This window comes from Bubalus bubalis, chromosome 6, assembly GCF_019923935.1.
Source record: "Bubalus bubalis isolate 160015118507 breed Murrah chromosome 6, NDDB_SH_1, whole genome shotgun sequence".
Classification (NCBI taxonomy): Eukaryota; Metazoa; Chordata; class Mammalia; order Artiodactyla; family Bovidae; genus Bubalus; species Bubalus bubalis.
This window is the reverse complement of record NC_059162.1, coordinates 69,944,869-69,972,697: the sequence shown is the minus strand read 5'-3', so window position 1 is coordinate 69,972,697 and position 27,829 is coordinate 69,944,869. Positions and strand designations below refer to the sequence as shown.

Here is a 27,829-nt window from a genome sequence, read left to right as displayed (position 1 = left end):
CTTCCCAGGTGGCACAGAGGTAAAGAAACTGCCTTCAGCACACAAGATGCAGGACCTCAGGTTCAGCCTCTGGGTGGGAAAGATCCTTTGGAGGAGGAAATGGCAACCCAGAAAAATTCCATGGACAGAGGATGCTGGTGGGCTACAGTCCATGGGGTGGCAAAGAGTCAGACACAACTGCGTGACTCAGTAGGGATGTACAGGAAACTAAGATCCTGCACACCACGTGGCTCAGCAAAAAAAAAAAAAAAAAAAGATGTAGAAAAAAAAGGAGAGAGAGAGAGATGAATAAGGCTTACTGATGGACTTTACATGGAATATAAAACAAACAGATGACAAGTTTTTGTGGAAAAAAATGCACAGGTAGACTTGGATTAAAGACTAAATACAACATTAAGAAATGAAGAATAAAATTGTTGAATGGACAAGTACAGTGAATGCATTAAATAGAAGATTAGATAAACAGAAAAGAGCTGGCAGATAGCTCTGAAGAAATTACACAGAATATAACCTTAAGGAACAAAAGGTAGAAAAATCTCAAAACTTTTGTGCTCATCTATAAAATAAAAATTAAACTGCAGTCATTCCTCGAGGTCCATCCATCCATCCATGTTGCTGCAAATGGCAAGATATCATCTTTTTATGGCTGGGTAGTATTTCACTGTGTGTGTATATATATATATATATATATATATATATGTACACACACACACATATATATATTGCATCTTATTTATCTATTCACGTTGATGGATACTTAGGTTGTTTCCATATCTTGGCTGTTGTAAATACAGTGATGAACATAAGAGTGCAGATATCATTTTCAATTAGTGTTTTCATGTTCTTTGGATAAGTACCTAGAAGTGGAATAGCTGGATCATATGGTAGTTCTAAATTTTTTGAAGATTCTATACTGTTTTCAACAGTGGCTGCATAAAAACTAATAGATAAACACACAAAAAATGAACAAACCAAACAAAAACAAACATAGATACAGAGTAGTGATTATCAGAGGGGAAGGGGTGGGGGAGGAAGGGAATGAATAAAGGGACTCAACTTTATCCTTTTGGATGGATAAGTTTTAGAGGTGAGTGTATTATAGGGTATATGCAAAAAGTAAAAATATAACATTATCACCTTAAAGAAAAATGCACAGTGTAAAAATTATGAGTTAAGTCTTATCCAGGGTACTTACTGAGGACTATAGCCCAGGAAACAGTCTTTCAGTAGCTCTGAGAGGACCACTCTGAAGATACAGCTGAAGTCAGTATATATATGAAGTTTGGAGCTGGGAAATATGTATAATCAAGCATGTGTGTGTGTGTGTGTGTGTGTGCTCACACACGCTCAGTCACATCAGTGGTCACCCGATGGACTATAGCCTGCCAGGTTCTTCTGTCCATGGGATTCTCCAGGCAAGAATACTAGAGTGGGTTGCCATGCCCTCCTCCAGGGGGTCTTCCCCACCCAGGGATCGAACCTCAGTCTCCTGCAGTGCAGGTGGATTCTTTACTGATGAGCCACTTGGGAAGCCCATAATCAAGCATACGTTTTGGTAAAAGGTTACTGCTAATTACAGAGACCAGTTCATCTCAATTTAATTATTTTAGTGCTTTTCTATGTATGAGAAGCTGAAAGAATCTGGGGTCACTGAAGTTCTTCCTTAGATATGCATCTTAACTATGAATTCCCCTTAGGGTGTTCTGTCAGTGGGTGACTGCAATGGGTTGTGACTTAACCCTTTGTGTATTGGATGATGAGCAACACTCTGCTCTTTTTGTTTATAAAACTTATATAATGTTATAAATTAGTGTTATTTCAATTTATAAAATGCGGTCATACCTTAGTATCTGGGGTTCCAGGACCCTCCTTTGGATACCAAAATCCAAGGATGCTCAAGTTCCTTTATATAAAATGTTATAGTGTTTGCATATAATCTATGTACATTCTCCCATATGCTAGTCATGTCCAGCTCTTTGCGACTCCATGGGTTGTAGGCTGCCAGTCTCCTGTGTCCGTGGGGATTCTCTAGGCAAGAATATTGGAGTAGGTTGCCATGCCCTCCTCCAGAGGGATCTTCCTGTCCCACGGATCATCCCAACCAAGGTCTCCCACAGTGCAGGCATATTCTTTACCATCTGAGCCACCAGAGAAGCCCAAATCATCTCTAGATTACTTATACTACCTAACACAATGTAAATGCTATGTAAATAATTGTAAGTAAAATGTAAATGCAGTGTAGATAGTCGCCAGTGCATGACAAATTTATGTTTTGCTTTTTGAAACTTTCTAGAATTAAAAAAAATGTATATTTTTGATCTGTCTTTGAGTGAATCCACAAATGTAGCACCCATGACTACCTGTTTTCCAGGTCTGGACTGGACAGATATGGAGTTCTTTATCATACTGGTTAGAGGCACTCAGTTGAGAGGTGATCCCTTGGCTGGGGTCGACCCTTTCACACTGAGCCTTAGGAGACACATGGGCTAGGTACTGCCAGGAGCACTGGTTCTCCTACTAAGAACCGGCACTCAGCTCTCCATGACTGTCCAGAGGCTAAGTAAGGAAGTGTTAGTCGCTCAGTCGTGCCTGACTCTTTGCGACCCCATGGACTGCAGTCCACCAGGCTCCTCTGTCTATAAGATTAAAATCAGCCACAAAAATCTCTGGAGACTCAGCTTCACAGATTTTGCAGTTTGCAAATAGAGATTAACATTTGAAAACAACAGAAGCTAATTGCTACTGAGAAGCAATCCCCTCTAGAAGAGGCCTCAGCGGTGAAGGGAAGGACTTGTAGACTAATAGGGTATGACTCAAATACAGCCTCTGGTGATTCCAGCATTATGCTCACAATTATAGTAGTACTGTGTGTCAGAAGCCCTCTTCTCTGTGGTGTGGAGGTTAGGATACAGAGTTCTGGCTCAGAGAGTAGACTCAAAAGCAATGGTTCTCAACCCCAGCTGCATGGGGAGTCTCTTTTAAGAGACTGGCACCCATTCCTACTCCCCAGAGAATCTAATGGTCTGGGGGGGCAGCCTGAATATCAGGAGCTTTTGAAACCCTCCAGTGGGTTCTAATACGCAGCCCAGGTGGAGAGCCTTTGAGAACGGTGGTTCTCATACTTCAATGTGCATCCGTGTCGCCTGGTGGGTTTTTTAAAACACGATCTGAACTCTGGGCACAAAGACTGGTCCCCGGTTTGGCAACCTCAGCATCGTGTGGGGATTTGTTAGAAATACAGATTTTCAGGTGCCTTGCAGCTCTAATGAACTGAAAACTCTAGGAGTGGAACCCAGAAAATTCTAACTACAAGGCCCTCCAGGTGATTGTAATTCAAAGATAAACTCTGAGAACTTCTGCTCCAGATGGAGCCATCTTTTTCCTGGGTTAGACCCCATCTGTGACACTTCCCAGCTTTATGACTTGAATATGTTACTTCCTCTTTTTGTGTCTCCATTTCATCATCTATAAAATGGGGCTGATGGTACCTTCCTCATAGCATTGTGAGGCTTAATGAGTAAAAAAAATTGAAGAGTAAAAGAAGAAAATGAGTAAAGTAGTAAACGTATAATGTGTTAAGCTGTGTTATACTGATTTAATTTATGCTTCTGAAATCACATTTACAGTTTACCTTTTAAAGTCAATAGTTCCTCAGAACTGAGATCTGTGGGGCTAAGCCTTGAGTCCAAATAGTAATCACCTTGGGAGACTTTTTTATGTCCTCATCCCCGAGTCTCACAAGGAGGTTTAAAAATTCTCCTTGGAGGAATTCTAATGTGCAGCCAAATTTGAGAATCAGTGATTCAGACGTGAGTTTGTTAAGCTGACTTATATATGCATAGATAGGTTTATAATTTATTGAATTCTACTGCAGAGTTCTGTGCTTAGTAGGGAGTCACTAATAATATGCTTAGTTCAATGGGGAGAGTTTCCATTCATTTTCAAAGATTTTCTCTTCTTTAATCAATGAGAGGTGTGTGTGTGTGTGTGTGCGAGCATGCATGTGTGTGCATAAAATAACTAGTACGTGGTATTTCTGCCATCCCTAACCATAGACCTTTGTATTCTCAGTGGGGATTGTAAACAGGCAATGACAGATCTTGGGACATCTGTAATTCAGACAACCAAAATGTTTCAAATAAGCTGCATTTGAAAACTTGTATTTCAGGGTTTGCAAAGCAAGAGCAAAATTAGCTGCTCTAAAAACCAAAAAAAAAAAAAAAAAAAAACCATCAAGTTTTAGAGAGTGAATTTGATTAGAAAGTGGGATTCTGCATCTCTAACAAGAAAATCTGACTAACGAGGGGCAGCATTGTGAAGTGAAATAAGCTCTAAAGATGGGAGTTGTAATCCTGTTTTGACCCTCACCAGGTGTAGCCTATGGACTTCCCTCATAGCTCAGTTGGTAAAGAATCTGCCTGCAATGCAGGAGACCTGGGTTCGATTCCTGGGTCGGGAAGATCCCCTGGAGAAGGAAATGGCAATCCACTCCAGTACTCTTGCCTGGAAAATTTCATGGACAGAGGAGCCTGGTGGGCTACAGTCCATGGGGTCACAAGAGTCAGACATGACTTAGCAACTAAACCACCACCACCACCAGGGTGTAGCCTAATCCTCAGACCCACTGGGTCTCTGTTTCCTCAGTCTGGTATCTACAGAGGTGCTGGAGGAACCTTTGCTCTTTTGGGCCCCTATTACCTCTAATATTTTATGAAGATAATAACCATTTTTTCTTCAGTCCACAAATTCAGATACTCCTGCATCCTGCTGCTGCTGCTAAGTCGCTTCAGTCGTGTCTGACTCTGTGTGACACCATGGACTGCAGCCTACCAGGCTTCTCCGTCCATGGGATTCTCCAGGCAAGAACACTGGAGTGGGTTGCCATTTCCTTCTCCCTGCATCCTAGCAATGTCAATTAAATTTCGACTTAAAAATTTCAGGATAACACGTAACAGTATTACCTCTGCATTTTAGTCTGTTAGTCATCCTTTTACTGATATTTCTTGAATGTGCACCATATCCAGACATTGCTTCTAGCACAGGGATTTGAACATGGACCCTAGCAGACCACGCCTGTTCACTCATGGAGCTGACATTCTATTGCAGAACAAGTCAGCCTATGTTACAGGAAATGTAATTATCACAAGTCTACAGTTCCTTTCCCTTTCCTCACAACATCTCATATTTGTATTCTAACAGATGTACCAGAGAAGATGGCAATGGTGTGGAAGAAGGGCTTGAAAACCTGGCTAAAATGAAGCTTTTTAATAATAGTCTTAAAAAGAGAGGACCATTGTAATAAATCATCTTACTCCACAGAGGAGTTAAAGGGAAATTAGGTCCTTTGTGCTAGTTGTTTCCTAACTTTTTCTATTAAGGCGTATTTTTTTTTTTTTGCAATATTTGCCTTATTTTTTATATTTTTTAATATAAATTTATTTATTTTAATTGGAGGCTAATTACTTTACAATATTGTATGGTTTTGCCATACATCGACAGGAATGCGCCCCAGGTGTACACGTGTTCCCCATCTTGGACCCCCCTCCCACCTCCCTCCCCAAACCATCCCTCTGGGTCATCCCAGTGCACCAGCTCCGAGCATCCTGTATCATGCATCGAACCTGGACTGGCGATTCATTTCACATACGCTAATATACACGTTTCAATGCCATTCTCCCAAATCATCCCACCTTCTCCCTCTCCCACAGAGTCCAAAAGACTGTTCTATACATCTGTGTCTCTTTTGCTGTCTCGCATACAGGGTTATCATTACCATCTTTCTAAATTCCATATATGTGCGTTATTATACTGTATTGGTGTTTTTCTTTCTGGCTTACTTCACTCTGTATAATAGGCTCCAGTTTCATCCACCTCATTAGAACTGATTCAAATGTATTCTTTTTAATGGCTGAGTAATACTGCATTGTGTATATGTACCACAGCTTTCTTATCCATTCATCTGCTGATGGACATCTAGGTTGCTTCCATGTCCTGATTATTATAAACAGTGCTGCGATGAACATTGGGGTACATGTGACTCTTTCAATTCTGGTTTCCTCAGTGTGTATGCCCAGCAATGGGATTGCTGTGTCATATGGCAGTTCTATTTCCAGTTTTTTAAGGAATCTCCACACTGTTTTCCATAGTGGCTGTACTAGTTTGCATTCCCACCAACAGTGTAAGAGGGTTCCTTTTTCTCCACACCCTCTCCAGCATTTATTGCTTGTAGACTTTTGGATCGCAGCCATTCTGACTGGTGTGAAATGGTACCTCATTGTGGTTTAGATTTACATGTCTCTGATAATGAGTGATGTTGAGCATCTTTTCATGTTAGCCATCTGTATGTCTTCTTTGGAGAAATGTCTGTTTAGTTCTTTGGCTCATTTTTTGATTGGGTTGTTTATTTTTCTGGAATTGAGCTGCAGGAGTTGCTTGTATATTTTTGAGATTAATTCTTTGTCAGTTGCTTCATTTGCTATTATTTTCTCCCATTCTGAAGGCTGTCTTTTCACCTTGCTGATAGTTTCCTTTGTTGTGCAGAAGCTTTTAATTTTAATTAGGTCCCATTTGTTTATTTTTGCTTTTATTTCCAATATTCTGGGAGGTGGGTCATAGAGGATCCTGCTGTGATTTATGTCCGAGAGTGTTTTGCCTAAGCCATATTTTTGAAAACTAAAATATCTGTGGTATATGGGGCAGTGAGGATTTAGGGAGTTTCCATGAGGATTAGTCTACATAGTTATAGATATTGACTGCTTTTCAAGACACAGTCCTCAGGCAAAATTTGGCAGGCCACCTTTCTTTGTAAATAAAGCTTTATTAAAACATAGCCACACCCATTTGTTGAGTACCCACACTCATTTGATGACTAGTTTTGAAATACTCAGAACCTGCAGAACCTGAAATACATACTATCTGTTTGGAAAAATTGTGCTGAAACTGCTCTTTAGCACTAAATTGCTATGGGAGCACACTTGTTTCCATAATTGTGTACTCGGACACACTCAAGAGGCATACTTCCTTCCCTAGGAACAGGTAGGCATTGTCCTAGGACTCTGACTCCTTCCTTGAGACAGACATCATCACTGTTGTAGCATGTAACCAAAACACATTTTACACATTAATAGAGATTTTTGCAATCACTTGTGATGGCTTCCTTGCCTTGTCCTTTACACCAGTGCTCTTTAAATATTTTTGCTCACTAACCACTAAGGGAGCTTTGAAAAACTGTCAGTCCCCTCTTACACATTTTTTACACTGACAACAAGGCATTTTCATAAATCTGAATAATAGATACAGACGTAATTTTTAGCATGTTATAAAATGGACAGTTTTAAGACGAAATGGTTACATCTCTTTCCTAAATGTATTTTAAAAATTGAAATGCCATCCCAATCTGATAGCACCTTTATCCATGTAATGGATGCTATGTCATGCCACCCTGGTATACACTTGACAGCCGACACATTTATTCTGCCTGGAGTGGGTCTGCTGCTGGCACACATCTGAGTCTTCCACCGGAAGTGGTTTTGATGAAAGGCAGATACCTACTCAAAGGTCGTGGTCCCTCCTGGGAAGGCAGCCACATCCAGTGACTGGTCCATTGTGGGGACTCAGAGACATGGCCCTGTTGCCTTCACTCTTCCATCGGAGCTCCAGAGCACCCATGGGATGGATACAGCCCCTAGGGCAACTATACCACAACCCACCTTTCCTTTCAACCCATTCCTGCTTCCCTCTCCTATCCCCCACCCCCAAAGCTTAAGCCCATCCTAAAGTACAACCCAATAAGCCTTCCGCACAAAAACCTCTATTCTTTAGCATTTCCTGGGGAACTTGACCATTTTTAAAAGTACATAAGCTTTTCTTTAGCATTAGGAAATCTCACATGGTTTTTTTCTTAATATGCTTACATTTCCATTCCACTTTGCCCACAGAATTTTAGCCTACCGTTGTATATTTTTTATGTTTGAAAGTCTTTTATTGATCATCCTGTCATATTCCTCTGCTACTAAATTATTATATAAAATTTTATTTAAATATTTCTATGACCATAATGTCCTATATGGTGAATTTCTTTTGAACTGAGCTACCATTGCATTTGTGGTGCTGGAGCGGAGAGCAGCCAAGAGGAGACACCCTCACATCCAAGGTCAGGAGCGGCAGCTGCGCTTCGCTGGACCGCCGTGAAGAGATATCCCACGTCCAAGGTCAGAGAAACCCAGTAAGATGGTAGGCGGTAGAGCGGATATGAGGAGATACCCCATATCCAAGGGCAAAGGAGAAGCCCCAGCAAGACAGTAGGAGAGGCGAATTCGTGTTAGGATCAAACCCCATTCCTGCCAGAGATGTAAGAGGGTTCAAAGAAGCGTTGTGTACACCAGGACCCAGGGACCCCACAGAGACTGAGACAGAACTCTGTTTGAGCATCTCCTATGGAGGTATGGGTCAGCAGTGGACTGCCACAGGGACAGGGGCTCTGGGTGCAGCAGACTTGGGTATGGCATAAGGCCTCTTGGAGGTCGCCATTAATTCCACGGTAGAGCTGCCAGAATTTACACAGGACTGGGAAATAGACTCTTGGAGGGTACAAACAGAACCTTGTGCACCAGGACACAGGAGAAAGGAGCAGTGACCCCACAAGAGACTGACCCAGGCTTGCCTGTGAATGTCCAGAAATCTCAAATAGAGGCATGGGTTGGTGGTGGCCTGCTGCAGGGTTGGGGGCACTGAGTGTAGCAATACATATATGGGATCTTTTGAAGGCAGTTACCATTATCTTCATTACCTCCATAATAGTTTGGCCCCAGGTAAATAGCAGGGAGGGAACACAGCTCCACCCATCAACAGAAAATTGGATTAAAGATTTACTGAGCATGTCCCTGCCCATCAAAACAAGACCCAGTTTCCCCCTCAGTCAGTCTCTCCCATCAGGAAGCTTCCATAAGCCTCTTATCCTTCTCCATCAGAGGGCAGACAGACTGAAAACCACAATCACAGAAAACTAACCATTCTAATCACATGAACCACAGAGTTGTCTAACTCAGTGAAACTATGAGCCATGCTGTCTAGGGCCACCCAAGACGGACAGGTCACGGTGGAGAGTTCTGACAAATTGTGGTCCACTGGAGAAGGGAATGGCAAACTACTTCAGTATTCTTACTTTGAGAACCCCATGAACAGTATGAAAAGGCAAAATGATAGGACACTGAAAGATTAACTCCCCAGGTCAGTAGGTGCCCAATATGCTTCTGGAGATCAGTGGAGAAATAACTCCAGAAAGAATGAAGAGACGGAGCCAAAGCAAAAACAACACCCACTTGTGGATGTGACTGGTGATGGAAGTAAATGCTGTAAAGAGCAATATTGCATAGGAACCTGGAATGTTAGGTCCATAAATCAAGGCAAATTGGAAGTGGTCAAACAGGAGAGGTCAAGAGTGAACATTGATATTTTAGGAATCAGCAAACTAAAATGGACTGGAATGGGTGAATTTAACTCAGAGGACTATTATATTTACTGCTGTGGGCAAGAATCCCTTAGAAGAAATGGAGTAGCCATCATAGTCAACAAAAGAGCCTGAATGCAGTACTTGGATGCAGTCTCAAAAACGACAGAATGATCTCTGTTCATTTCCAAGGCAAACCATTCAATATCACAGTAATCCAAGTCTATGCCCCGACCAGTTATGCTGAAGAGGCTGAAGTTAAACAGTTCTATGAAGACCTACAAGACCTTCTAGAACTAACACCCAAAAAAGATGTCCTTTTCATTATAGGGGACTGGAATGCAAAAGTAGGAAGTCAAGAACCACCCGGAGTAACAGGCAAATTTGGCCTTGGAATAAAGAATGAGGCAGGGCAAAGGCTAACAGAGTTGTGCCAAGAGAACACTGGTCATAGCAAACACCCTCTTCCAACAACACAAGAGAAGACTCTACACATGGACATCACCAGATGATCAACACTGAAACCAGATTGTTTATATTCTTTGCAGCCATAGATGGAGAACTCTATACAGTCAGCAAAAACAAGACCAGGAGCTGACTGTGGCTCAGATCATGAACTCCTTATTGCCAAATTCAGACTTAAATTGAAGAAAGTAGGGAAAACCACTAGACCATTCAAGTATGACCAAAATCAAATCCCTTATGATTAAACAGTGGAAGTGAGAAATAGATTTAAGGAACTAGATCTGATAGACAGAGTGCCTGATGAACTATGGATGGAGGTTCATGACATTGTACAGGAGACAGGGATAAAGACCATCCTCAAGAAAAAGAAATGCAAAAAAGCAAAATGGCTGTCTGAAGAGGCCTTAACAAATAGCTGTGAAAAGAAGAGAAGTTAAAAGCAAAGGAAAAAAGGAAGGATATACACATTTGAATGCAGAGTTCCAAAGAATAGCAAGAAGAGATAAGAAAGCCTTCTTCAGTGATCAATGCAAAGAAATAGAGGATAACAACAGAATGGGAAAGACTAGAGATCTCTTCAAGAAAATTAGAGATACCGAGGGAACATTTCATGCAAAGATGGGCACAATTAAGGACAGAAATGGTATAGACATAACAGAAGCAGAAGATATTAAGAAGAGGTGGCAAGAATACACAGAAGAACTGTACAAAAAAGATCTTCATAACCCAGATAATCACGATGGTGTGATCACTCACCTAAAGCCAGACACCTGGAATTGTGAAGTCAAGTGGGCCTTAGGAAGTATCACCATGAACAAAGCTAGTAGAGATGATGGAATTCCAGTTGAGCTATTTCAAATCCTAAAAGATGCTATTGTAAAAGTACTACACTCAATATGCCAGCAAATTTGGAAAACTCAGCAATGGCCACAGGACTGGAAAAGGTCTGTTTTCATTCCAATCCAAAAGAAAGGTAATGCCAAAGAATGCTCAAACTACCACAGGATTGCACTCATCTCACACCCTAGTAAAGTAATGCTCAAAATTCTCCAAGCCAGGCTTCAGCAATACATGAACCATGAACTTCCAGATGTTAAGCTGGATTTAGAAAAAGCAGAGGAACCAGACATCAAATTGCCAACATCCATTTGATCATAGAAAAAGCAAGCAAGTTCCAGAAAACCTTCTATATCTGCTTTATTGACTATGCCAAAGCCTTTGACTGTGTGGATCACAATAAACTGTGGAAAATTCTGAAAGAGATGGGAAACCTAGACCACCTGACCTGCCTCTTGAGAAACCTGTATGCAGGTCAGGAAGCAACAGTTAGAACTGGACATGTAACAACAGACCGGTTCCAAATAGGAAAAGGAGTCCATCAAGGCTGTATATTGTCACCCTGCTTATTTAACTTATATGCAGAGTACATTATGAGAAACGCGGGGCTGGAGGAAGCACAAGCTGGAATCAAGATTGCTGGGAGAAATATCAATCACCTCAGATACGCAGATGACACCACCATTATGGCAGAAAGTGAAGAAGAACTAAAGAGCCTCTTGATGAAAGTGAAAGAGGAGAGTGAAAACATTGGCTTAAAGCTCAACTTTCAGAAAACTAAGATCATGGCATCTGGTCCCATCAATTTATGGTAAATAAATGGGTAAACAATGGAAACAGTGTCAGACTTTATTTTGGGGGGCTCCAAAATCACTGCAGATGGTGATTTCAGCCATGAAATTAAAAAAACTTACTCCTGGAAGGAAAGTTATGACCAACCTAGACAGCATATTAAAAAGCAGAGACATTACCTTAACCACAAAGGTCCATCTAGTCAAGGCTATGGTTTTTCCAGTAGTCATGTATGGATGTGAGAATTGGACTATAAAGAAAGCTGAGTGCCAAAGAATTGATGCTTTTGAACTGTGGTGTTGGAGAAGACTCTTGAGAGTTCTTTGGACTGCAAGGAGATCCAACCAGTCCATCCTAAAGGAGATCAGTCCTGGGTGTTCATTGGAAGGACTGATGTTGAAGCTGAAACTCTAATACTTTGGCCACCTGATGCGAAGAGATGACTCATTGGAAAAGACCCTGATGCTGGGAAAGATTGAAGGCGGGAGGAGAAGGAAATGACAGAGAATGAGATGGTTGGTTGGCATCACTCATTGGACTCAATGGACATGAGTTTGGGAAACTCTGGGAGTTGGTGATGGACAGTGAGGCCTGGTGTGCTGCAGTCCATGGGGTCACGGAGAGTCAGACACAATTGAGTGACTGAACTGAGCTGACCATTGCAATAATTAGTAATGTACATCTGATCAAAATAACACATAAATTTTGATAAACTTTATACATGAAAAGTAAACGTAGAAATGTGTGTTTAAGGTAGTGATTTCTATGTTTAATTAGTTTGTGTATCTGTGAACAAATATTATTTCCTGCTACAATGATAGTGTTCATCATTTCTGTTACATATTCTGTTGTTGTTATTGTTGTTGTTTTTAAGATATACAATGGGGCTTCCCTGATGGTTCAGATGGCAAAGAATCTGCCTGCAATGCGAGAGAGCCAGGTTTGATCCCTGGGTTGGGAAGGAATTGCTACCAATTCCAGTATTCTTGCCTGGAGAATTCCATGGACAGAGGAGCCTGGCAGGCTATAGTTCATGGGATTGCAAAGAGTTGGACACGACTGAGTGACTAACACTAACACAAGTACAGTATCTGTGCATGTCACATATAGAAACAAATGGGAATGGAGGTAGTTTGCTTGTATTGTGCAGCAATGCTCTACTTTGAACTCCTGAGTGATTTACCAAAAATGAAGGACTGATAAAATACCAAAGATGATTTAAGAGGCTTATCAGCTGACAAGTCAATTAGGTTCTCATTTAGTTTTCTTGAAAACAACTGAAAACCACTTGAATTGCAGAAGGATTTATTAACCACCCATTAAGGTCATTCCCTTTCTCAATACCTGCACCATATTTCAAATCATTTCTTTGTCATTTTGTGTCATCCCAGAGGCAACACAGTAAAACTGGTAAATGGATGAATTGCTGGCTTCTATTATGAATGAGAGTGGGAGATTGGCAAAAGGAAGACCTTGACTCAGGCTAGATCTCAGGCAGGTCCATTTTATGACAAAAGTGTATATGGAGGTTGACATCTGCAAAGTAGCCTTCATGCACCCTTTGAAAAACTTCATCTCCCCTCAGAAGAACACCACACTAGCTTGAGGGTCTCTTTGTCACATTAGTACCAAGCTCCTGAACAATGTGAGATTTCTCCTATAGTTTTGTCCTTCCTATACCCTTTGATTATAAGCAGATGTTAATAAGACCAGGAAATGTTTGACAAAGGAGGCAGAGAGTTAGTTCTTCTATATTCTTTGGTATCAGCTTACCTGTTTCAGGTATTTCTATGTACCTCATTTTCTCTAATAAAAATGGAGGTTTGCATCACTCCAAAATATGACACGGTTGAACAGATTATTAAATAGTCTGAGACTTCTGATTGGAATTTCAAAGGGAGTGTGCATTCTCAAACATCTAGCATTTTATTGTAGAGCTTATGTTTTCTGTTATTTTGAAAAGCATAGCTTTCCCGTCACAAGGCATGATATTAGAGGGAAGGATAAAACATAATAAAAGGGGAAAAAGGGTGAGTTTGAGAGCAGCTTCTAAAGAATTCCAGTTGTATTTATTCCCTGTTCTTTTGTACCTCTTGTTTCTGGCCTCATAACTGGGAACATCTTTCAAATGACACAATCAGGTGGTTTAAGAGACTAGAAGAAAATGTTATTAAGGTCAGAAGTGTCCTCTCAAGGGCCACAGTCCTTGAAGCTGTTGGAATATTTCACATGTTAGATGAATCTTTTTTAAAGTCTTCTTTTCTCAAACAATGATTTCCCATTGCAATCTAAATTATTGATCTTAAAGTTTTAAAGAACTCAACTATAATTTAAATTTAAAACACAAGAGTTTACAAAGTCATAGAAAGAGCTTCACTCAAGTAATTCAGGCCCTTCTCTTGTTGTCCAGTGACTAAGACTTCAAACTTCCAATGCAGGGGGCTCAGGTTCCACTCTGGTCAGAGAACTAAACCCCACATAACGCAACTAGGAGTTCAAATGCCAAACTCGGGATCCTAAATGCTGCAACTAAAAACTGGCACAGCCAAATAAATAAATATTTTTAAAAATAAAATTGTTAAAAAAAGAAAGAAATTCAAAACCTAATTCTTCCTATCTTTATTTTGGTTGTCTATTTTTCTTTTGAATTATTTAAATAATCTATCATATTCTTTGGTTGATACTGACTAGAACAGTAAATAACCCTTTTCTTATTGATACATTATATATTAATGAGGTTTGATTTTTATCTCTACAAAGTAAACAAAAATATGTAAAGATTCATATATAATACCTTCAGTTCAGTTCAGTCGCTCAGTCATGTCCGACTCTTTGCGACCCCAAAATTGCAGCATGCCAGGCCTCCCTGCCCATCACCAACTCCCGGAGTTCACTCAGACTCACATCCATCGAGTCAGTGATGCCATCCAGCCATCTCATCCTCTGTCGTCCCCTTCTCCTCCTGCCCCCAATCCCTCCCAGCATCAGGGTGTTTTCCAATGAGTCAACTCTTCGCATGAGGTGGCCAAAGTACTGGAGTTTCAGCTTTAGCATCATTCCTTCCAAAGAAATCCCAGGGCTGATCTCCTTCAGAATGGACTGGTTGGATCTCCTTGCAGTCCAAGGGACTCTCAAGAGTCTTCTCCAACACCACAGTTCAAAAGCATCAATTCTTTGGTGCTCAGCCTTCTTCACAGTCCAACTCTCACATCCATACATGACCACAGGAAAAAACCATAGCCTTGACTAGACAGACCTTTGTTGGCAAAGTAATGTCTCTGCTTTTGAATATGCTATCTAGGTTGGACATAACTTTCCTTCCAAGGAGTAAGCATCTTTTAATTCCCTGGCTGCAAGTCACCATCTGCAGTGATTTTGGAGCCCCAAAAAATAAAATCTGACACTGTTTCCACTATTTCCCCATCTATTTCCCATGAAGTGATGGGACCGGATGCCATGATCTTCGTTTTCTGAATGTTGAGCTTTAAGCCAACTTTTTCACTCTCCACTTTCACTTTCATCAAGAGGCTTTTTAGTTCCTCTTCACTTTCTGCCATTAGTATTTATTTAATATTCCTCTTCGGAGAAGGCAATGGCACCCCACTCCAGTACTCTTGCCTGGAAAATCACATGGACGGAGGAGGGCCTGTAGTCCATGGGGTCGCTAAAAGTCAGAGATGACTGAGCAACTTCACTTTCACTTTTCACTTTCATGCATTGGAGAAGGAAATGGCAACCCACTCCAGTGTTCTTGCCTGGAGAATCCCAGGGACGAGGGAGCCTCGTGGGCTGCCATCTAAGGGGTCGCACAGAGTCAGACATGACTGAAGCGACTTAGCAGCAGCAGCAGCAATATTCCTCTTCCTAGAAGAAAGTGTATGTGATTTTTTAAAAAGTCAGAGTTTGGAGTGAGAAGACTTGAGACTGATTATGATTTTAGACAAGCCACTTAATTGAACTTCTATTTGCTTATCTATGAAATAATGATAACAATTTTACTCTCTGACATTATTACATGTATGTGAAAGACATGTGTGAATGTAGAGTGAATGTAAACATATATACTCAAAAAGTACAGACCAATGAAAATAATTCTCTCTGCTCTACTCTGTGGAGTTTAAATTTTAAGGAAATGACAAAGAAGATTTTAAAAGTCTAGTCTTACTTATAAAGGGTCATTTATGTCATATATAGACATATGGTTTATTTATGCTTTTAATAATGAAACTAGGGAAAAAATCAGTTCAGTTGAACACATAAATAATTTTATCAACATAGTATTTTCAGAGAAAGAATTCACTTCATTGAACTATCACAACACTGAATTTCACAGTTAAACCCACATGCAGATTGTAGGATAATTTTACAGAATGTGTTTTGATGGAATGTGTTAAATATAAAATAATCCAATGCAATTTCCATTTAGCACATTGTACAAAATGAATTCTTCAATGGAATTAACAAGTTCATAATCTCTCCCATAAGGTGCTATGTATTCAAAATGCTCTGTAGCAACGAGGTTGAGATCAAAGAAAAAATACTGTAGAACTCCACACAAATGCAGCTTAGCAATAAATGAAATTGGATATAATGGAGAGGAAACCTATTTTATAATGTAAGACAGTGGAGATCTATGATGTGCCATGAGTGATGTTCATCCTTAAAAGGGGGTGGGGCTGAAGGATTTCACATATGTATCATTATAGTCATAATAAAAGTGAGTTTAAAGTTGAGGTCATCACTTTTATAGTGACCATCATTTCCTCAAGTGAAAAGAGAAGAGACACAGAGGGTAGAAGAGACAGAAAGAGACAAAGTTCACAATACTTCTGCAATCCATTTTCCAACTGAGACTAATCTTCAATACAATCAATAGTCCGTGACAGCAGTTTTCAGACTATAGTGTACATCAGAATTACCCAGAGGGCTTGTTAAAACACCAATTGCTCTGCCCCACCCACAGAGTTTCCAATTTAATAGGTATGAGATGAAGGCAGCAATTTGTATTTGGAACAGTTCTGGGTAATGCTGATATCCTGATCAAGGCCGTGTTTTGCGAACCACTGGTCCATTATATTAATACCTTTGTTCACTGAATGACTCCTTTATTAAAATGAAACACACCTCTAAAGATACAAAAAAATAAAGATAATATGCCTGATTTTTAGGGACATAGGGCAACCAGTGTGGGCTGTATAATGATTAGGGCAACAATTCTCAACTTTTTCTACATAGTAAAATCAACTGAAAAATTAAAACAACAAAACAAAAAACTAATGCCTATACCTATCTAAAACTAATTAGATCTGAATCCCTGGGGTAGGATCAAGGATTGATTCATTCATGAAAGTGCCCCATGAAAGTCTAATGTGTAGTGTAACTGGAGAATCACTGCTTTAGGACATCTTCTTTCACCTCGTTACATAATGAAAAGATAGCCAAACATATGCGCCCTTCGGGACACTGGTGTATGAACAGAGATGTCACAAGGAAGTTGAAATCCCCAAGAGACACAGCTACACAACTATTTCTAGTGATATGGGGGGCAGGGGTAATTTAGAAAGCAGTCATGACCGTTGATTTGCAGTGCTCTGCAGGGTTAGTTTCACAGGTTTGAAATAACAGAACCTGGGAAGGTGAACAGCATGCTAAATTAATCCAAGTTTCTTTTCCACTGAATGACACCAACCAGAGTCTAGAGTCTAGAATGTCGGCAAACAGGCTGATGTGCAATGTTTACCTGCTATAATGATTGTTACTCATTTTACTCAGCTAAATTATTTACTACATTAATTTAATTTGAGTGGCCCTATAAATAAGTCCCCCAAGGATAAAATGCTGCAAGCATTTACCAGTTCACCTCAGAAAGCAAGACTATAGAAACATGCAAAAAGAAAGGGCATTTTGAAATAAGATTTAGACATTAAATTACTGATCTGGCATAAATAGAAAGCATGACTATTTATAAGTAAATAGACATGCCATGGAACCCTTTTCTGGAAGGACTTACAGGTCTGGAGCAATCTTTAGCACTGAAGGTACCTGGAAGAGCATTTAGAGCTCATTTTTACAGACAAAGCCAAAGATTTTAAATCAAATGTTCATGTGTGAAGCTGGGACTAATATGTGATTTTAAATAAATAGGAATTTAAAGAAACCCCAGATATCAGGACTGGGCCTTTCAGGTAATCTTTGGTAAAAGTCAAGCTTTTGAAAATGATCAGTTTGATTTGAATATAGACATGTTAACTGTGTAGAATTAGGTAAGAGCCTTCCAGTCCTCCATCAGAAACCAGCACTCTAGAAAGGAGCTGAGCACCTCTTCTCAAGGTGTGTGAGGTGCTACAGACCAGCTGGCAGATTGGGAATCGCTCAGACAAGCACAGGGATTAAAAAAAAAAAAAGTCCTGGTGAGATATTTGGGTGAATCCTTCTCCTCCACTCCAAGTCTTCTGGAAGACGTCTTGAAAATATCCTGAAAGACAATACAAAGGATAGAACTATGAATATAATCACTCAGAATAGTAGAAACCAGGCATTAAGGATATATCATGCAAATAGTAGAAACATAGGAAATGCTAGAAATAATTTTGGTCTTTAGTTACAATCATCAGTATTTTACAGATATATTTTTTTAACAGGCTTCAAATATTTTAATATATTTTACTAATTTATGCTATATATATTTATTAAACTTCACAGAACTTCAGAAATGAAGACAGAGAGCCCATTTAAAGGCAAAGTAAGCCTTTTTCCTTTTGTCCCCATGGCACATGCTCTCCTCTGTATCCATCTTCCTGGCCCTGTAAGGGAGAGGAGGAGGATCTCACTGCTTGAGAGCTGTGCTTGCAAAGGCAGAGGCTGGGATTTAGAGTTGTACAGGGGGTAGAAATGGGTCCCTGTATGCCTCTGGTCTGCCTGTCCATCTCACCCAGCCCCTATCCTGATGGGCTCAGCAGCACCTGGAACTGAAGCCTGTGTGTGCAGGCACTGATAAAGGGATAAGACAGCCCACAGGAGAAGAGACCCCAGGTGGGAGATCTGTGTAATCCTGCAAACAGGTTGAGCTCAAACTCACCATCAGCCATGAAGTCTCTTAGGCCTTCCCCGGACTCAAGGAAACATCCAGGTCCTCACTTCCTCTTTGAACTGAAAGCTCTTGCTTCTCTTGGATTTCCCTGCAGTTGGGCTTTTCAGGGAGTATTTCTGCATTCTGTGGACTCTCTCTCCTGGCCTCTGACCTGCTCTCTTGGGATAATTCCAGTCTAAATTCTTCAGCTTCCCCTGACTCCTGCTCCCCATCAGGACTCCCCTTCCCTGCCTCCTCTACCACCAACTCAGACTTAGCCCCCAGGGTTGTTTCAGCCTTCTCTGCCTCCCCAGCTGGCCCTGGCTTTGGAACCTTCCCTTCCAGGTTAAAAGGTTCCTCTGGAGCCTCAACCTCAGCCTCCAATGCCGAAATTGCAGTCATCTCCTCGGCCACTGGTACATCCTCCCCGCTCAGCACTATCCCCTCTACAGCCACCTTCTCTGCAGCTGCCGTTTCTCCTGGTATCTCATCCACTGTGTGCCAAGCTTCCTCCCCAGCAACATCTGAAAAGGAGGAGACTTTATTTGCTTCTATTTTCCCCTCAGCAGAATCGTCCTCCCTCTCTGCAGCTTCTTCTGAGGCTCCTCCTCCTTGATGGGGATCTTCCACAGTCATAACCACGCCATGCGCGCTCCCGTCCCCCTTAGGGGCCCCATTCTTTGGCACTGCTGTCCCGAGGGTGCACTCTTTATCCACCTCCTCCTCTGCCATCTCATCCATCACTTCACTGAGTTTTCCTGCCATCATGGAATCTCCCTCAGGAACATCTTGGGTCAAGGCTGTGACGGCTACTCCCTCTGGCCCCTGTAAAGGCCCGTCTTTATTCCTCCCATCCTGGTCGGTGACCATGTGTTGATCTTTGGTTGCAGACCCCTGGGCCTCACCTGCACCCCTGGGAGTCTGCGCCCTCCCTGTGGACTTGGTTTCAGGAGCTCCTGACACCCCCTCTCCTGCAGGGGTAAACTCCTCTTCCTGCTTTTCGTGGGCCACATTCTCACTAAAAAGCAGCTCTGTTGAGCCTCTGTGCTCTGTGGTTCCGGCATCTCTCAGTCTTTCCCCTTCTTCCCCTTTCCCCCAAACCATTGTGTTTTCTAGGGAATTTTCAAATCCAGGGGCCGCTTCAAACATGTCAACCTCCTTGTCTCTCAGTGAGTCCTCTCCTTGTTGCCCTGAGTCTTCAGTCACCTCAGATGGCACCATGGCTGCTTCATCCTCGGCATCCCACTCCGTTTCACTTGGGGAGGCTTGTGTCTCTTCCTCTGGTCTTTCTTCCTGCACAGGTTCCCCTGCTTTCCCTTTAAGATTTTGTTCCTCTTCTAAAGTGTCTTCATCCTGAAGCGCCTTTGCCCTTGTCACCTCTTCTCTCTCAGATTCAGTTTCCCCCAGAGGTGTTTTTGAACTCTCAGCTTTCCTCCTGTCTCTCTTTTCTGAGTCTAATTCCTCAGGTAACATTTTTTTCCTATCATCATCTTTATTAGACTCTGACTCCATCACCATCCCCTCCTCTTCCACCTGGTCCTTACGAAGTCCTTCCAGGCTGTCCACTGAACTCCCCATCTGAGTAGCCTCAACCTTCTCAGAAGTGGAGGAGCTCAAAGGTGTCTCCATTCCCGTGACTGCCTCTCTCTCTTTGGTCGGCTCGTCTCGCCCCAGCATTGCCTCTTCTAAACCCTCCTCTCTGTCAGATGTCGCGTCTTCCATGGGTCCCCCGTCCTCTAGGTCTGTACATGCTTCCTCTTCACTGTCCTCCACGCCTGGCTTTGCGGACCCAACCGCACTCACTGCCGCGCTCTCAGACTTTCCCTTCTCTGGTCTCACTGCCTCTCTTAGGGCCGCTGTCTCCTGAGCACACCCTGAGTTCAGAGCTGCTGCCTGGCTTGCCAGCACTGCCCTCTCTGAAGCCTGCCCACTTTCAGAAGCTGCCTGCTCTGTCTCCAGCACTGTTTGCATCAGGGCCCGTGCCTCAGGAGCCTCACCTTCATTCCGACCTCCAGAGTCTTTTGCTGCTTCTCCTTCTCTGGCACCTAACCCTTCTTTATCCTGCCTTCTTTCCCCTTCTGCTTCTGCCTCTGCCTCAACTGCTATGCCCTGAGAGAGCTCTCTTTGCTCCGTAAACCGTCCTACTAATGCCAGCTGTTCTACTTTTGGCTTCCCCTGCCCCGAGGGAACCTCATTAACCCTGGCTTTTCCCTGCAGTGCTGTATCCCCTTTTCCTTCTGTGTCAGCATTCCTGTGTTGAGGACCTTCACCTTCCTCCACTGCTTCTTTCCTTTCCAGGTTATGCTCTTCTGATGCAACTTGCTTGGATTTCTTGTTTGAGCTGAGTACGGTCCTTTCCTCCACCACTAGATTCCTATCCAGTGCTATGAAATAAGGTTAGAAATCAAGGTTACTTTAATCAAAGTGCAGGAGGAGACATTACATATAATTTTCTATATATAAGAGATATTTATATATAATATCAAGGGGCTACTGATATTATATTTCATTTCCTCAATTCTAGGATGCCATCAGCTGTAACATGCACCATGATTTAATAATGGCTTTTCGTGATGAAAAAAGAAAAAAAAAAGAGCTATCAAATTTAATGGACACACATTGATATTAAAGGAAATTGAACATCAGAACTGTTGAAAACAAACAAACAAAAAAATCCATGCCTTAGAATAATAAAATCTCTCTCCCTCCCTCTCTTTCTTATACACACACACACCCCATACACACATACATATATCCCACTTTCAAATGAAATATTAAGACTTGCAGAAAAAATTATGCAACAAGGAAAATAGTGAGGATTTCATTTTAGCAATCATTGTTCCCTACAGGACCATAATATGCTTGTTCTCAGCCTAGGTTTCTTGTATTCATGTGAGCATTTAGCAACAGAATCATAATACAATATGAACTGATCATTATCCCATACATTGCTCCCATTAAAGCTGCTGCTGCTGCTAAGTCACTTCAGTCATGTCCAACTCTGTGCAACCCCAGAGACGGCAGCCCACCAGACTCCCCCATCCCTGGGATTCTCCAGGCAAGAACACTGGAGTGGGTTGCCATTTCCTTCTCCAATTCATGAAAGTGAAAAGTCAAAGTGAAGTCGCTCAGTTGTGTCCGACCCTCAGCGACCCCATGGACTGCAGCCATCCGGGCTCCACTGTCCATGGGATTTCCCAGGCAAGAGTACTTGAGTGGGGTACCATTGCCTTCTCTGCCCATTAAAGCTAAATTTAGTCATCAAATAACTTCGTAGCTCAAGGTAAGACTTTTTACTATAGATACAAATTTGTGTTGTAGGTCAGAATACCTCCCCTCTACCTTCAGAATTTGATTTGCCTTTGGCAAAAGAGGATCACAGAGCAAGACAGGACTTTGTAGTCTGGGACAATTTTCAACATAAATAACCTACTTGAAGCATTTCATAAGTTTCTTATCCATACTTTCCTGCAAATCTGGGTGTGTTAGTTATCATACTTCAATAAATACAAGTTCAATGTGTTTCTTAAAAGGTTCCAGATAGATTTCTTATCCTTTAGCAAATATGTGCATTTCTGTTGCAGTGATCCATGCAAAATAAATAAAAGCATTCCAGACCAAAGGCCAAAGCATTTAAAATTTTCAACTGCAGAATAATACTTAGGGAGATTAGAGCTTCTCAAATGGTCCTCTCAATGTTTTCTATCAATCTAATCTTCTTTGTTTGTAGAGGACACTGGAATAGATTCTACAAAATAAGTTATAATGCCAGGATGCCGACTTCCAAATGGTATAAATGTATAATGTAGGCAAGTGTGTCTTCCTCATGGTTTTCTCTTGCTTGCCCTTTTGGCTAACCATCTCACCCCTACCCCATCACCAACAATCTCCCAGAAACTGAAAGCCCTGATCTTACTCACTTCATCCTTACTCTGTTACTCCCTCTGGGACTGTCCTATAACTGCAGTTCCTCTCCTAACACCACACATGGCTGTCCTTTGTTCCTCCTCTTGGCCTCTTACCAGCTATTAAAACAAGCCATTATGAAGTTAGACAATAACAGCTGATATTAAATTTTCCTTTAAAAATGTATTTGGAAGGTAACTTTTGATATATTCATTCAAAGGAGTAACAGAAACTTCCCCAGGAGAAGGGATAAGCTAAACCCACTCCAGTTTTTTTGGGCTTCCCTGGTGGCTCAGTCAGTAAATAAGCCCACTTGCAATGCAGGAGACCTGGGTTCAATCTCCCTGGGTTGGGAAGATCCCCTGGAGGAGGGCATGGCAACTCACTCCAGTCTTCTTACGTGGAGAATCCCCATGGACAGAGGAGCCCGGGGGGCTGCAGTCCTTGGGGTCGCAAAGAGTCAGACGCAACTAAGCACTCAGCACAACAGAAAGCTCAGGTCTATCAGTAGGGTGCTGTTAACTTTTATAGCAGGTCCTCAGCATACCACAGCAGTTATTTATTATATTAAATGTAGAGCCAAATGGGCTTCCATGGAGCCAGTTCACCTGAAAGAATATGGTTTGTTTTATTTCCTTACAGATTACTAGATTTAAAACAAAATTAAATGAAAGCCATGAGAAACAACATACCAAGTGTCTTTAATAGTATATCTATTACTATTCAAATTCCTGCATGACAGTATACTTCAATAGTCAGTTATAAAAAACATTTAAGGAAAGTCCTCTGTTTTGCTAAGTTGACCTCAAATTTATGGATTAATTAAAGCGCATTCAGGAATACAGCAGGGTAATAAAATTGCCTAGCCACTATGTAATAATATATTGTGCCTAAATTCTCAGAGAAAAAGTGCTAGTGGCATCTAGCTGAGTTATTACACACACACATACACACACACACACACACACACATAGGGGAGTCAGACATGACATTCCTGAAGCAAGGGAGAAAGCTTGAAGCCCTTCTAAGAAATATCAATACAAAAACATGATGTGTTTTTGCTAGTAACCTCATGGGCTTTTGAAAAAAAAAATGAATATAAGAAACCAAGCAATATTCAAAAATGGGCAATTTGATTTAGTGACTGTGTATGTACTTGGGAGTCAGACAGATCTGGGTGAGAATGCCAGCTCTGCCACATAATTGTGTGAACTTGGGAAACATATCTCTAAGCCTTCATTCTCTTATCCATAAAGAGATAATAGCAATCCTTGACTCACAGAATCTTTGTAAGAACAAACCATAAAATGCTTGGCACAGTGCCTGGCACACAGAGAGCCCTAACAAATCTTCCTTCCACATTCCCCTCTCACTGCATACAATATGTGATATTTTCTTGCTTGAATCAGATTTAATAGACAACAACTACTCTGCCTGCATTGTTGAGGAGGTATGTTAGAACTCCTCTGGTTGAATGCCCACTATGAAAGACTTGGGTTCTTGAAGCCCAGAGACCTTCTGCAACTCAGTCCACTCAAGTTCAGGTGTCACCTGGCCATCTCCACGTTCCCTGGGGGAACTTGAGCTCAGGGAGCCAGCCTAAGTGCAAATCATCTGGCTGCTACTATTTGTCTTGAGTAACAAAGTCCTTTTCTCTGAGCCAGGAATCTTGTATCTTCTGATGCATCTATGAAACTGGCTAATTTGTCTGCTTGAAAATAGAGTAAAATCTCAAATACCTTAGAGGGCTTGATGCCCATCATTAAAAATTGGATGTGGGGGGTAATGTGACCACATGATGAATACAATGAAGCCCCCTCTCCCTCCCCCTACTTCCACACACACATACATGTATTTAAATCGGAGTATTTTTAAAAAATTATTTACTAAATACAGGGAAACCTGATTTCAAGGACACAGGCTGTGTGACTAGATATATATGTGTCATGGTCTGTTGAGTCACTCTAATTGGCACTCCTGCAGCTGGAATACTCATCATCAAAAGCCAGGTCATTTGATGATGGCAATGAATTCTTGCCTAATTTTAAAAAATAAGGAGTTCAAATAAATCATCATGAAATGTGTCTGGGCTCTTCAAGTCTCCAATGGGTCAGTTAGGCACATCCACCCAACTGGGAGACATGCTAAGAAATAATATTGGTCTGAAAATCTCTACCAATATTTTCTGTTATTTGCAGTCCTTTTTTATTATCTGAAATCCTTTTTTAAAAAACAAACTCTAGGCACCAATGTTTTCAAAAAAAGAATGATAACTTTCATATCTGATGTCAGCTCCAAAGCTCCCCTTAATGCCTCTCAACCACCTCCTGCCATTACATTCACTGGTCAAAAAGAAAATAAAGACGGAAAGAAGGATAAGAAGATGAAAGATGGGAATGTCACTGCCTTTTGCAGAGGCTTTCTGAAGATCTTTCCTAGGTAATGATGCACCCTTACCTGCACCTGTGTCAGTCTCCAGCTTCCTTGAGAGTTCCTCTCCTTCATCTGTGCTGCTAACACCAGACTTGGAGTCATAGTGGCAGTGGAGGCTAGAGTCCACAGCTTCAGCTACTTCCTGTTCAACTGATTGGAGACCACATAAAATACCAAAAGGTATTAAAAGCAGGTCAAGGAAACATTGTAAATGAAACAGCAGCAAGTGGGGTTAATTTAAAAGCATTCACATTAAGATCCTGTTTTTAAAATGTCAGGATTAAACAATGCTCAAGCTATGATTTCAAAATGAAAACAAAATGGGAAATCATGAAGAAATCCATGCAGAGAGATACTTACATTAAAAAAAAAAAAAAGAAGGCAACAGCCAGAAGCAGTGACAGATTTGCCAAAGGCACATGCAATGAAATGACTGTAAAGGAATTTAGTTGCCTTTTCCTTTTTAGAAACGTGTTATGGCTTTTATAATCCCAATCATCACTATTCTTTTAGATCTCTAAAACTACCAGGACTGACTATACTATAAGCATTTCATCCATTAGTAGATATTTCAGTGATGTGACTCCAACACTCCATGTGGACAAAGCAGAAAAGATATTGCATAATTCCTATAAATTTGACAGTAAAAGCTGCTGTAGACATTTCTGTTTACCTGCACTGATTACTAGCACTGAGCTTTAGGAATGCAAAGACCTAAAGAGTTCAAGTTCCATACTAACTGTGTCACCTTGGGTAAGTTCTTTGGCCTAAGGCTCAGCCTCAACTTCAGTATACTCATCTGTCAAAAAGAGATATCTTAGTGATTATATTGGGAGCATTAAATGAAATAATACCTGTAGAACATGTTTATATTTAACTTATTAACAAATGCCTAAGTACCTGATGGGGCTTCCTTGGAGGCTCAGTTGGTAAAGAATCTGCCTACAATGAGGGAGACCTGGGTTTGATCCCTGGGTTGGGCAGATCCCCTGGAGAAGAGCATGGCAACCCACTCCAGTCTTCTTGCCTGGAGAATCCCCATGGACAGAAGAGCCTGGCGGGTTACAGTCTGTGGGGTTGCTAAGAGTCGGACATGACTGAGTGACTGAGCACAAGCACCTAATACATAATAATAGATGAAATGATGAGCATGTTTATTGCAAGTATTATCTCCCACTTTCATATAATTCTAGGCAACCCTGTAATATCTGTTAAGTTTGTCTTTAGTTTCTGGCACATCCCTGTCTACATCCCTTGCTTATCATCTGATGACCTGTGTCTCTAATCTCTGACAGCTATCATTACACCACTTCCTGGTTAACAAAAGCTCACAAAAGAATACTAGACCTAGATTATCCCTTTTATATAAAAACATGGTTTCTCCAAAATATCCTCCCTCTCTATCTTTCTCTCCCTTTCTTTCCTTGCCTCCCTTCTCTCTTACTTCCTTGCTTTCTTTCCTCTCAGATAGGCTGATGCAGTTGATCCAAAGATTGTACTTCAAAAAAAGCAGAACTAGATTGTGATCCCTTGCTCAGTTTAAGGTGAGTTGCTAAGAGGCTGCTGTTGCTGCTAAGTCGCTTCAGTCGTGTCCAACTCTGTGCGACCTCATAGACGGCAGCCCACCAGGCTCCCCCGTCCCTGGAATTCTCTAGGCAAGAACACTGGAGTGGGTTGCCATTGCCTTCTCCAATGCATGAAAGTGAAAAGTGAAAGTGAAGTCGTTCAGTCGTGCCTGACTCTTAGCGGCCCCATGGACTGCAGCCCACCAGTCTCCTCCGTCCATGGGATTTTCCAGGCAAGAGTACTGGAGTGGGGTGCCAGTTAGTTACTCACTCATCCCTCTCTGTTTGGAAACAAATAGTGAGATATCTGGTTCACATTGCTTTCAGGGAAAAAATGGAATGACTTAACTACATTAATCTTAAGAGAAAAAAATATGGAAGTGAAAAGAAGTGCTTCACATTGGCCAAATGTATTCTCTGTAAGAAGTCTTTGAGCATCAGTTTTCCTCACTCATCCAATCCACCAAATACAAAAAGGTTTGGTTTTTTTTATAATAATATAGTTTAGAGATGACATCAACTCATGACATTAGGTTATCATTGTTTTTTTTAAATCAAGTCAATCTTTATTTTAGTAACTTTATAACATAGTATATAAGTTAGATATCATCTTTCCCACGACACTGATGCTGGCACTGTTTAACTAGAGAGTCTAGATAAACAGTGTTTTAGGTCTTTGTGTATAAATCTGCCTGATCCACTAAGCAACAGGTTGGATGGACAGGAGGGTGGGGGGGAATCTGATTTGGTATCAATTACTGAAGCTGTGTTTCATCAGAGCCAACAGGACATCTAGGCTTTTCCCCAAGTAGTCCACAGGCTATAAAGAAATATGGTTTACTATAGTTACAGAATCGTTATGTTGTATATCTGAAGTTAATATAATGTCGTGTGTCAATGTTATCTTAATAAAATATTTAATATGATTTATAATAATAATAACTAAAATAAACAATTAGCAGCTATTGAACCAAAAGACTATTCTAAGAAGCCAAACAGTACTAGCATAATCTGTAAATTACAGACTCACTCAGAATTTCCTGAAGCATGTAGTCCTTCTTTCTCAGGACTGTAATCACCACTTGCCCACGTCAGCTAGCTTCCCCCAGGAGGGTTAGGCTTTGGAAGTTGATGAGAGCCTGTACAGTTAGGTGCTGCCTGATTCAGGTTTAGCAAAAATGGGACACTGGCCTGAGCATCAAGGATTTATTAGGTGTGAGATCAGAAAAGGCCTCACTTGGTCACTTTTCTCTCAGATGTTCTTCTGAAACTGAAACTGAAAAGCAAGACCTCAGCCAGCGTCTAACCTTGACC

General features: G+C 41.3%; 1 protein-coding gene across 3 annotated transcripts in view; it reads right to left on the bottom strand.

Annotated features, from left to right (window-relative positions):
- Positions 1–15,726: 15,726 nt before the first annotated feature.
- Positions 15,727–27,829, bottom strand: part of ERICH3 (glutamate rich 3) — a 127,156-nt gene continuing 115,053 nt past the window's right edge. For all 3 annotated transcript variants that reach the window (XM_025288445.3, XM_044944845.2, XM_025288446.3), the window contains 3 exons: positions 24,975–25,100; positions 18,621–20,995; positions 15,727–18,017 (listed from right to left, as the gene is read on the bottom strand). In XM_025288445.3, the coding sequence (XP_025144230.1) occupies positions 18,639–20,995; positions 24,975–25,100 (2,483 nt within the window). In that variant the 3' untranslated portion in view covers positions 15,727–18,017; positions 18,621–18,638. The remainder of the gene's footprint in view (positions 18,018–18,620; positions 20,996–24,974; positions 25,101–27,829) is intronic.